The sequence below is a fragment of the Condylostylus longicornis genome, unplaced genomic scaffold (assembly GCF_029603195.1).
Source record: "Condylostylus longicornis isolate FDR11 unplaced genomic scaffold, ASM2960319v2 ptg000018l, whole genome shotgun sequence".
Classification (NCBI taxonomy): domain Eukaryota; kingdom Metazoa; phylum Arthropoda; class Insecta; order Diptera; family Dolichopodidae; genus Condylostylus; species Condylostylus longicornis.
The window spans coordinates 7,387,575-7,400,698 of NW_026577987.1; the positions used below are offsets into that span (position 1 = coordinate 7,387,575).

General features: G+C 25.5%; 1 protein-coding gene across 1 annotated transcript in view; it reads left to right on the top strand.

Annotated features, from left to right (window-relative positions):
* Positions 1 to 7,284: 7,284 nt before the first annotated feature.
* Positions 7,285 to 13,124, top strand: part of LOC129606192 (SET domain-containing protein SmydA-8) — a 29,839-nt gene continuing 23,999 nt past the window's right edge. Inside the window, exons 1-2 of the mRNA XM_055516350.1 lie at positions 7,285 to 8,290; positions 9,765 to 10,025. Of these exons, the coding sequence (XP_055372325.1) occupies positions 8,030 to 8,290; positions 9,765 to 10,025 (522 nt within the window). The 5' untranslated portion in view covers positions 7,285 to 8,029. The remainder of the gene's footprint in view (positions 8,291 to 9,764; positions 10,026 to 13,124) is intronic.

Here is a 13,124-nt window from a genome sequence, read left to right on the forward strand (position 1 = left end):
ATCTAACAGTATTAAGGAAAGAATATGCAATACCCTTTTTTAAAAACAATGAGAAAACCTTAAAGAAAACAAAAGCTGTTCAATTTTTCAATAGTAGGTTTAAAAGAATGCAGGTGAATTGGTGACAGAATGCAGGTAAATTTGTGAATCTTGAAAATGTTTCAATCAGTTCTTAACGTTAAAGGTAAAAATCATTAATAGCACATTTGTTTCAGTGGCAACTGATTCGAGGTCCATGTGTCTTTTGAAAAATGTTTATAAAATATAAAAAAAATTTCTAAAATACAAAAAGTGGTCGAGTTTTTGGTTACAAAATAAAAGCACATTTTAAAATTTCATGCTATTTCCAGTGGTAAAATTAAAATTTTATCAAACTATTACTTTTTAAAACTAAAAGAAATTTTTTTTCCAAATCAGTGACGATTGTTGTCCAAAATATTTTGTTCTAGTTTCAAAATTAACATATGTACGAGTACGTATGTAATTTATTTAAATTTTTCCAAAATATGTGAATTGGAAAATTGTTTTCACTTTCTTAAGAACAAGAAAACACTTAATAGGTCTTCTTAGTTTGAAAAATCATTTAATTTGATTGCACCTTATTATTTGAAAACAAGAGTATGCATTTTGATTATTGTACGTACGTCGTACACCTACAACAAAAAATTTCAATTTAAAATTATAAATTGAGCGCGAAAAATTTTATTTTGAAAAATTCTATATAAATTTTAAATGAATTTCAATGAGCGAGTAATTAAAAGAATTCTTAAAAATTATAATGAAATTGCAATTTAATTAATTTGTTTTAAAAATGTGATGAATATTTTGTGTTGGGTGTTTTTTTTTATGAAAATTTTTGATGTAATAATAAATTGTAATGTTTTTTAATATTTTTGAGAATTTCGAAATTAAGATCTTTATACATGAATTTTTTAAAATGTTGTAAGATATCTAATTCAATATTTTTTTACAGATTTTTTGATATTGTAATTGGATGTTCGTTGTTTTAATTTTTTTTTGAAATTTCTTTCCCATTAAAATGGTTTATGTACATAGGTCACATGTACATTTAGTTGGAAGCCATCTAACAAATATATTTTTTATAATAAAGTTAAAACTACATCCAATAACTCCAATAATGTTCTACATTGATCAGCATTGTTTTACGGACAATTTTCTTTTTTTTCAGTGTACATTAAAAGCTTCTTAAAAATTTTGTAAAATTGAAACAAAAGGCAATCGGTGAGACCATAAATGCAAATTGCATGTAAACAATTTTGAGTTAGCGGATCGCCAACCATTTTTTTGCATAAATGTTAAAAAAATATCGTTATGTTTTAAAAATTTTGTTAGAAAAAAATGTTCTGAGAAAAATTTAAAAATAAAATCTGGAAGAAGAAGGAACACTTCTTGAACTTCTATAGATTGTAGATTGCAAAGAAGGGGTAAAAATGCGCCGTTGAATCTCGATAAGTTTTATAACAAATAAAACTTTTATAATTCCTAATTCTAAACTTTAAAATTTATTGATTTAGTTTTTAATATGAAAATATTAAGCTTTCGTAGAGGAAAGTGTGAATGGCATTTAACAGAGTGTTTTATTTGGCATTTAATTGGTAACTCTGTTTAGATTGACCGTACTGATTTTACAGCCCATTTAATATTTAATTGATACATAAACTATTAAATCAGTATACATATAATTTCTCAAAATATAAGGAAACGCTTTTTCAGTTTGTTTAAAAACTGCAGCAGTAAACTCAGAATTTTATATAATATAATGGCAATTCTGCAGTTCTCATATTGCCACTTTGTGAATTTTTATTTTTTGCAAATTTGGAATTTGAAATTTTTGTAGAAGTAATTTTTGCTATCTGAGTTATTTAAATTCTAAGCTAGAGCTGCAAATACCTTTGTAATATTAAAAACACCCATTAATAAAAAGTAAAATTTGTACAAACACACATACATGCCTCTGCTCACATTTTAAGAGGTATATACAATATGTCAATGCCTTATAAAATGTTATTGGAACGTTCTTTACAAATACAAAATGTATTTTCAATATTAAAAGATAAAGTCTTAAAAAATATTGATAAAGCACGAATGATTTAGATTTTCTTTTTATATTATATTGTGTGTGAACTTCAAAGCAAAAAATATACTAAAAATAAAATGCGCAGGGTACTTCATATATCTACACAATGTACACGTATAAATAGAAAAAACGTGAAGAGTTATTTCAGGATTACCCTAGCAATAATTAAAATGAGTAGAGCAAAAAAAGTAATTGGAGAGTCTTTCCGCACACAGGAATTTACGAACTTCAATGATAATCATCTTATTGATGGTAATATGAAATTGAAACGATTGTAATAAATTTAACATGCCAATAAACAACTGCTCAAAATATAGCTAATCCAAATTTAGTTAACTTTAATTTTTATTACCTAGACATATTTCCAATAAAAATAATTATAATAATAACTTTAAATTATTATTAATGGTAAGTATAGAAGAATTTACACGCGTCCCAAAGAGCATGTCGTCCCAAAGGAGGTTTTATGTATCACAAAGAAGGTATTACATGCTGTAATAATTATTAACTAATTAAACTAATTAAATAATAATAAATTTTTATAAATGTTATGTGCTTAGATAATAACTGTGATATTGTATCGTAATTCCTGTTTTAATAAGATATCACAAATAAATCAACAGTTTAGTTTTGCTTTTAGTTTTTTGTTTTCCGAATTTCTAAAAGAATGTAAGTTTAATTCAGATATTAAACCGAATTTGTACTTTTTTTCGATTAAATATCTTGACTGGTCAGTGGTCATCTTTATCTATAATCATTAAAAATTCTTTATGTATGTATACATACATTTTTATTTGAACGATATTTTAAAAGTATTGCGTGCTTTATAACAATTTTAACCTAAACTAATATTTTCTTTATATCTACTTATATACTTACAAAAAAGCCAACCCTAAAAGTTAAGAATAATAACAATATTTTATTATATTCATGTTATAAGTATGTATATATAAGAACACTATTAATAAATAATTTTATCAAATCTATCTTTAGTTCATAAAAAAACAGAAAAACCTAAGTGTGTAATACTAAAAAGGATTAAGGGTGTAATTTTTTTTATTCTGGTGACACGTTCTCAAAATTTAATAAAAATAAAATTTATCCTTGAAAAAATTAATTTCAATGATTCATACTTATAAATAAATAAAATTTTAATTAATATTTTATATTTAGTACAATTAAATATTTTAATACGACCAGTCCGAAGCGCTCCTTTATAATTTTTAATGTTAGGAATTTGCTCTTCTTTCAAAAAATAAAATAAAAATTTATTTTACTTAGGAATTTGCTGTACTCCTGAATTTATGCAAAATTTTTAAAAGATCCAAAATGTGAAAACTTTTTCATGATATAAACGATGTATACAGTGAAATGTTGATGCAACATGTTTATAATAATATGTTATTTTCCTGTAAGAAATTATTTAGGTACATGTGGTGCACAAAATTTCAATATTTCACAAAAGGTATGCAAAATTTGGTTAATTTTTATTTTTTTTATAGTAATTTAAGTAATCAATTTAAAATAATGATTGGATTGTTGTTAAAATCTAGTAGACTGAGTACAGCACGAAATCATTTTTATTAATAAAATGGATGAAATGTTTTTAAAAACTAACTATTAGAAGCATTAATGAATAAAAGTATTTTTTTTTTCTTCTTTCTTTTCACTTCTAGGAGGAGCATAGGACTAGTGCATATCATAGATTGTCATGCCCCAGTTTCATTGCGTCAGAGTTGAGAATAAAAATGTAGTAGAGACAAAATTAGGTACAAGTATTGTGAAAAAACTGGATAAATTAGTTTAGATACAATTTCAATGTCAGACAACTCGTCTTCAACCCCACCAACTTCTCAATTTATCTTAAAAAAATATAAAAAATATCAAAAAGGACGAATTTATAGTTGTTAAATATAAAATGAATTAAATGTGATCTGAACTTGTTACATTTGCTTGTATTGTGAAAGTTTACACAAACCATTAGCATTTTTTCGAGGCAATTTCTCTTTCTTTTCAATGTGATTCTTTTTTCTCTTTCTTGAACAATGTGGAATATAATGGTTTCCCAAAAAACTCTGCATAAATAGCAATGGAACATTTCAAAGTTTACACAATGTTTACTATTATGAAAGTCACCAATTTTCATATTTAAATGTAGGTGAGTACAGAATATAAAAACTTGCTCCTTTCTTAAGTTGTAGGCAAAAGGGAATAGAAAGGCAATACTCTTGTTTTTTTATATAAAGCAAGAAATTTAATTTAAGGACATTTAGGTAATAAAAGCAGCCGATATTTTTGCTGTATGTTACAACAAATCAGAGATTTTTTTTGTAAAATTTCTTATTGTATAAAAGTTTGTGTAATTTAAAAATCAATTAAGAGGCATTTAGGTGACCGAAAAAAAAAACAAAAGTGACCCAAAAAAATGGAAAATGTCATTAATTATACACACAACTATACAAGTATACATCGATTAACGTAATTTGTTTTCCAATTTGGTTTACACACTGCAAATTTTTATTATCCTTGTTGCTTATCTCACTGTCAATCTAGTTTACAAACTTAATTGATTATTTGAAATCCAATTCAATATTTAAAATTTTTTTTATACCAATATTACAAAGTGTAAATCTATTCATGTATTCACAAATAAATTAAAATAATCAATTAAATTGTATTAAATCAATGTCTTCTTTCTTCATTGCATACAATTTGTGAGGTATTGTAATCGAATCAAAATTCACGTTTTTCACCTAATTTAGATTTTTTCAGTCTGTCTGTCTTTAGTTGAATCAATTTTTATATAGAAATTTATTTGTCTCTTTCTTTTACTTTAGTAATTAAAATAACTTATAAGTAATAATCAATTTTTATGTTCCCTCTTTGATTGTCTTCTTGCAAAAGAAATCACCAGATTAGAAAGATTAGGGCAATACTTTCAGCATGGAAAACAATTTGAACAACAAATTACCCTAATCGATTTAAGTGGGTATATAAAAGTTGGATTTCAAAAACCAGAAGTTTACTGCAGGCGAATTTTATACCAAAACGATAGTTAAAAGTTTTTTGGAAATTTTAAAATATCGCAGTCTTTTATGTTTCGGAAGACTATTGTAATACTTTTTTTGTGGAATTTAAATTACAAAAACAGTGTTCTTAAATAAAATGTTCTTGTGAACTTTTCGGGGTACCTTTTATATCCATCCGGCGCTCTTTTACCAGTCTACAGAGTAATACCAGTCTACAGGTAATATGCAATCTAAATACTACTTCGCAAAATACGCATCGTATTCGGTTATGTGCTGACCATACTTTTTTTTTTTAATTTCTACAATAATTCTAAAAATAGTGAATAATTTGAAAGTTCACAATAATGTTTTTACTATTTCCTATGTACAACTCGTACAAAAATGTACTCATAAATCAAAACCAAATTCATTTTTACAATATTATTACACAAAATACACAAAATATAATTATTTTGACCTCAGACTTTTATTTTTTATAAATAATATAAATGTGTATGTAGTGTATATATATATATATGAATGTACGTTTGTTTATGTGTATATTTTATAAGGGATGTTTTGTTATTTCTAGACGTATAATGCTTTATGTACACAAATTTCATTTTTTATTGTCCATTGATGAGTCCAAAAATAAATTTTTCTTTTTCATTTCTTTTTCTATTTCATTTTGATCTTTATATAAATTTGATGTGACATAATGAATATCGAAATCCATTCATGATCAATGAAAATCATAATTAAGTATGAAGTTTTAAATATGTGGGAGGACAATGATATAAAAAAAATTATTCAAATATTCACATGAATGGGTTGACAGTAAAGTGTACGTATAATTTTCATTGCAGATTTTTAGATAATTAGCAGTTTATATAAAAGATCAGATATAAATTGCTAAAACAAGAACGAATTTAGTTGTTTAAACAGTCTTTAAATTAATATTATACAAACTGTATGATTGAAATATTCCGTCATCCCCAAAAATTTGAAATTTTTCCATAATTGCATTCTATACCATCGTGCAAAACTGCGTAAATCAAAAATCCTTAATTATTTTTTAGAAAATGTAGCCCTATGCAATTAACTACATTTTTAGGAGTACTTCTATCTTGAAATATATCGTTGGAATGTGTTTAAATATAAAGCTCATTAAGGTCTCGTGTCGCTAATGTATAATGTGCGAGCAATTAATAACATTATTAAATAATACTACATTAAAAAATAAAAAAATATTTTTTAAAATTAAACTATGAGCCAACATTTTTATGAATATATGAATGCAAAAACCGTCGCGTAGTCAAAAATTTTCATTAATTACCTTAATTTTCAATGTAGATTTTCAAATTTCAAAACTAATGTCAGCCAAATCTTTTCTAAAGAAGATTCCCAATGGTCAAATTTCAAATGAAAATTTCAAGTCAAATATTTTAGAAATAATTAACTTGCAAAAATAGTTGGAATAAAAAATTTAAATACATTTTATATCCAGAAAAATGCTTTTATGATTCAAAAAAAAAAAAACTTGAGCATTGGCAGAAAAAATGATATTTTGCAAAATTGTCAAATAAAAAGAGTCTAAGCAATTAAAATGCACAGAATTTCAGGATTTATAGAATAATATATAAATTTTTTTGCATGTGTTATTCTTTTAAACTCTAAAACTTACAATTCCACGTCTAAAAATTAACAAACAATTTAAAATTGCATCAGTATTACCAAAAATATGAAAAAAACCAGAAACAATCAAGTAAATAAAATATAATTTTTTTCTTATATTTATGTATGTGTGTATGTGTCTTAGTTGAAACTTGTATGACAAGGTTGTTATGTGTGGTTTTCCATTAAATCAATTTTTAAAAAATTCTAGCTGTCACACAATACCTACTTAATATTGAGCGGTACAACCACATTTTTTCCTTATTTTTATTTGTTCCTAATTCTTTTTTAAATTTATTATCATTTTTTTTTATTTTTCGGGTTTCCCGTAGAAAATATCAACGTGGAAAACTTTATTCAACCGCTATATTAGTGAAGTGAAAAAACTAAAATACCTACTGGCACCGTCAAATAAATAATAAAAGAAAATTAAAAAAAAAGGAAAAACTACAAAAAACTAAAAACAAAAAAAAAGAACGCTAAAAAGAAAAATTAAAAGAACACATTTTTTTTTTAAATGGAAAATTAGTGCAAGTTTTGTTCTCATGACGGTGTGGTCGCGTGTTCTTTTAATTTTCATTCGCATTTGTTAGAATAATACATACAAACATATAATAATTTATACGGGAAATTGCTAATTACAAGTACTGTACATTTGTAATATTTGAAAAATTATTAATTGTTCTACATAGAATTGAAAAGTTAAATATTCCAATTAATTAAAAATAGTTGTTCTTTGTCAAATATATTAAACTCAAGTTCTCACAGAATAAAAATATTTTTGTTATATCATCGTCATTAATGAAAAAATAAAAGAAATTTTCTTAAATATTCGGAGAGATCTAAATTAAAAATCATTTTTAATATAAAAATATAAAAAAAATTAAAATTGTAAAATCAATAAAATTAATAATTTTATTACCATAATTTTTTAAATTTATGCTTTTTACAAAAAAAAATATTATTAATTTCAAATATCAAATATTATTTATACACATATACATAGCTATATCGTATATTTGGCCTTCTATATGAGCGTGTTCATTTCTGGTGGCAGTGCGTTTCTAGTGATAGTGTTCATTTGAACTTAAACGATTTTGATAGTAAAAAAATATTCAATTTTATTTATAGATTATTAAATTAATCCTTCATATACAAGAAAAAAAAAATTTATATAAAATCTTAGACAAGAAAATAATTTGTCTTTTTTGATAAATTGAAAATTTGGAAAAAAAAAGAGAAAAACAAAATGGTTTCAAATCAACCACCCGAGAATTCTAATGACACTGTAATTAATGATAAAAGCAATGAAAATCAATTAAATTCGACAAAAAATAATAGTAGTCAACCAGAAAATAGTAGTGAAAATTGTGAAAATGTTAATAGATGCGCAATATGTCAAATTGAAAGTAAATTAAGATGTTCAAATTGTAATTTTGTTTATTATTGTTCAGCTGCTCATCAAAAACAAGATTGGAAACAACATAAACAACAATGTCATCCATTTATTGTAAGAAAATTTCTATTTATTAATATTTTGAATTTAGAGCACAAATTAATAAAGAAAAAATTTGTTTTGTTGTAAAAAAAAAATATTTTTTACTTCAGATTTTTCGCGCCAAAAAAAAATTTTATAATTATGTCGGTATAAAGTTTTAAGATTGTTATTTGTACGTCAACACTCCCGTTCCCCCAGTTTTCTATTAAAGCAACTGATGTTGCTCTCTTTCATAATTTTTATACTCTTATGCATGACAGAGGGATGCCTGATTAGTGACTGAGTCATTTTATTCAACTGCAAAGTCAACTGTCTTATATGATTTAACCAGTTAAAAAAGGCTAATTTTATAAAGTGCTTCTCATTAGTTAGAAATTTTCCAAAAGATGATTTAAATTTTAATACTGTGCTTTTTAAATTTTTTCTTAAAATATTGATCAAATTTGCTTTTTCTTTCGACCCTCAAAATAAGTAAATGGTAACCACATTTGGCAATTTTGAAAAAAACGAAATGCAAAACGAAAATATTCTTCTCACTTGAAAATTATGCTATACAAATGCATCAACACTCATTTACTTCGATTTTACCCGAGAAGTAGAAAGGCTAAATACAAAATTGTGCGCTAAAATTTGGAAAAAATTTTTGTATTTTTATTAAGAAACATTTTAAAAATCCTATGTGCAATAAAGGTATTATTGGAATTTTTGAATGTTATTGAGAAAGTACACCACATGGTTGATTATGTGAGAACTATATCAAATTTTTTAAGTTTGTTGACAACTCTGTAGTAAATATACAGGTAATATTTCTAAATTGCTTTTTGAACTATTTATATTTAATTACATTTTGTATCAATTATAACTTTGGAATCGGTGTTATAAACCGTGCTTATGTGGAATCCAGATTTGCTATATCGGTGGAATTATAATTGAGAATGAAAATGCTCAAGTATTAGTAAGAATGATAAGGTCAAAACTATGATTGCCATTTAATTCCGGTGATTAAAAAATTATTCTTTTGATGAAAGGTAAATTTAGTAGTTCCTTTACAATAAGTAAGTGATGAGTAAAAGATTTATTTTTTTAAAATGCAATAATCACTATGTTAATAACAATTTTACAATTGTAATACATAGACAAAATTTTTCGGAATTATTTGACTTAAGAGTCTTATGAATGGACTGTCCCATATTCCATAAAAACTTCATTTTCTTTCAACATAAAATATGATATACTTTATTTGCACTATTTTCTTCAAAAAATTTCATATAGTTTACAACTCCATAATAATTTTAACATCATGAAATTGCATTAAACATGAACCGGTGAAAATGTTGAAAAATTGCCAATAAAAATATTTTATTTTTTTACAAAATCTTATTTTTAAACATGTTTTATTTTTATTATTATTTATTTTTAATTGTTACATTTTGTTACTATTACGAAAGCAATAATTGGCAACTGATTCTTTTATTATTTATTTTAGATAAAATCAAATGAAAAATATGGAAGATATTTAGTTGCCAGTCGTAATATTAGAGCTGGAGAAATTGTACTTAAAGAAAAAGCATTAGTATCTGGTCCATCACAGATTACTGGACCAGTTTGCATTGGTTGTATGAAAGGACTAGAAGAGGATGATGGTCATACAGAATGTGATAATTGCGGTTGGCCTATTTGTTCAAAAGAATGCGCAAAGATACCGGAGCATGCAGTTGAATGTGAAATAACAAAGGCGCGGGGTAAGGTAAGAGTTAAATTTTAATTAGAAAGGCTTTTAAAATGATTAGTATTTTGTTAAATGGGCAAAGTATTTAAAATTAAAATTTCTTGAAATAGTGGATAGCAACTATGTAACCAAACTATGTTGTTCCTTCACTTATTATTGTTCACCATAGTTTTCAAGCAAGCATATTTTTTTCAATAAATGACATTGTAACAATTCAATCACATTATTGTGTACAATTGCAATTATTATTAACACAATTATTGTTGTGTAAATTTTTAGATTTGGCTGTTCATAATGATTATTATAACTACCTGCTTCATTTGCTATTATTATACATACATGCATGTTTGTACATATGTAAATGTTTTATATTATCCTACAACATGGTACGCCATATTTTCCATGTTGACACATTGTATACAATTTATTTGAAGTGTAATCTTTTTATATGCAATTCGTAAATAGAATAAACCACGACGTTAATTTAAAAAACAGTGAAGAAAAATATCATGTTGTCTATTTTAGAATTGTCATATAATTTATGAATATAGAATGATTCTGACAGACGACTTTATAATTTTTTACATACATACATATGTATATAGAAAATAAATGATAAATGCTAGATATGTATATTCCCTCTAGTTGATTACACCATGTTTAATCGATTTTCCTCTTTTGTTGAATTTGAAAAACTGAGATAAATTTCTATCACTATCAAAACATACATATTCTTCATCGTTTAATTGGATCTCCTTTAATTGAACAACTTGAGATGTACATTAACACAGACATTGATTCAAAATTAAAACTTAATTATCTATGAGCAATTAAACAGAAAATCAATGGAAGAAGTGATTTTATATTTAGTCAAAAATTTAATCTTTTTTTGCACCGCTTTTTCAACTCTGCGTATTCATATTAATGCCTAAACTGTGGACTTAAAAACCCCGTTTTCTTTCACCGATTGCTTAATTTGACGAGATTTTTTTAATTGATTTACCCGCTTAGTTGAATCAAAAATTCTGTACTCTTCTCGGTGAAAATAACCGGAGGGAATAGTTTTTTAATTTATTCGACGAACATTACTTATGATACATGTACCAAGATCGAATTTTCATAAAAAATGTTGAATTACAAACTACTCCCGATTAATGCAAAAACTTGCAACCATTGTGTCGTTGTACACGCTGGTTTCTATGAAACAAGAAAAAGCACCCGGCCGTTTACGTTCAGAAATATACAAAATAACTTCAACACCGGTTCTTTTGGCGAATGAGCATCTGAACTCACTATTTCAAAAAATTAAACTCACAATCCCAAAATACATTACCAGAGTTTGTATATGGTACCTTCTTGAAAATACCTTTTAAGAGTTTGCTTTACTTTACTTTACTCCCGATATGCTTGAAATAACTACATATCTTTAATTGAAAGGTAAAACGTAGGGTTAGTCTGATTTGGTGAGAAAAACAACACTGAACTGTTTGATGATGGCAAATCACAGTCATAAAAAATTACCACAAATAGATCAAAAAGTTACCAACCAAATGACGTGTTTTTGGGTTACCAAACAATTCAATGTACCGACCTCCCATTTTTCTAATAGTAAGTCAGTGTAATGTTATACCATATTTAAAATTTTGTTTATCTTGTTTTTGTTATTATTTTTTTAATTATTTGTTTATATTTTCCTAATTATTTGTCTACTCACAAAAATAAACGCAATAAAAAAAAAAATAAAACAAACAAGAAATTCATGTAAAAAATAATGTTTTTTGCACTTTTCCAAAAGCAATTGAGAAAAAAGTGCTTCATACTTTCACTTTGTCCGTCCACCTTGGTGTCTGTTTTAAAAATCTCTATATCCTTTAACTTTTAATTAACTTTGTTTCTGTAGAGAACATTTCCACCATTTCTCCTCTCTGCAAAAGTTATAGTTCCTTATAGTCCTAAAAATGTCATTGTTTGACTGTATTCCTGGATATCAAACACGTAGAGAGTTCGCCAAACGCTTCATATAACGCCCAAAAAGACGGTTGAACATTGAAAAGACAAAAAGGTCATCCAAGAACGGGGTTTTTCTAGATGATAATTCTTAGGACTCTGAAGTTTTAGTATCTTTTAGATACCATTAAATAGTTAATTACGTTAGAATAAAAATTTTTTTTCACCTATATCTTTTCTTTAGAAATTATCGCCACTCTAAATTTGTAAAATTTCAGTTTTCAATTTTCTGTAAACTCACTTACTCAACCGTTGAACTCGACGATTGTACTGAGGTTTCTTTCAATTTCTCTTCTCTCATCCCAAATGAGAAAATTTTAATGAAAGTAGTTTCAGCGCCGCCAGCCGCTAAACGTGTAATTAGTACTAGAATAATTTATTATATAATGTTATACAAGTGAAAAATAAATAATTTAAATGGGTAGTACTTAGTAGATTTCTACTGTAGAGAACACATTAAATTTTTCAAAGGAAGAGTGCTACTTAAACACACCATTACTGATTTGATCCGAATTTATTTAAAGAATAAATTGATGTAAAATAAATCTTGAACACCAGAATTGCTTAAAGTGTTTGAATCATGGAATTGAGATATTTTGTGTCGGAACAAAATATTTTTCAATATTTTTACAAAATTGCAATTGGTTAGCAAAAAAATCAAATTTTGAAATTGTAAATACCCATAAATTTTGTATCAACAGTTTTATATGAGGAATTAAATGATATTCGATTGCTGCTATAAGACCCATGTAACTTTTAACGAATACCATTCTATTCTCATATAAGAATGAGCAATTGAATGATATTCGATAAAAGTTATTGCATTTTCGAAAGGTTTTATTACAATGATTCGAAAATTTGCTTACTTAATTTGGTTAACACTCTTCTATAATTTATGATTTTCTAGATCGCAGTACTTTGTTGTTTCGGTACTGCTTTCTACCAATTTATTTGAATTTTTAATTTACATAACTTGGGTTATAGGGCCGAATTATCGATGCATACAGAACATTAATCTTAAAATCAGAATTTTTTTTTTTAAATATTTTGACAGAAAAAGGCTATAATTATTGTTTCAACGATATGAATTTACACAAGCATATTATCCGG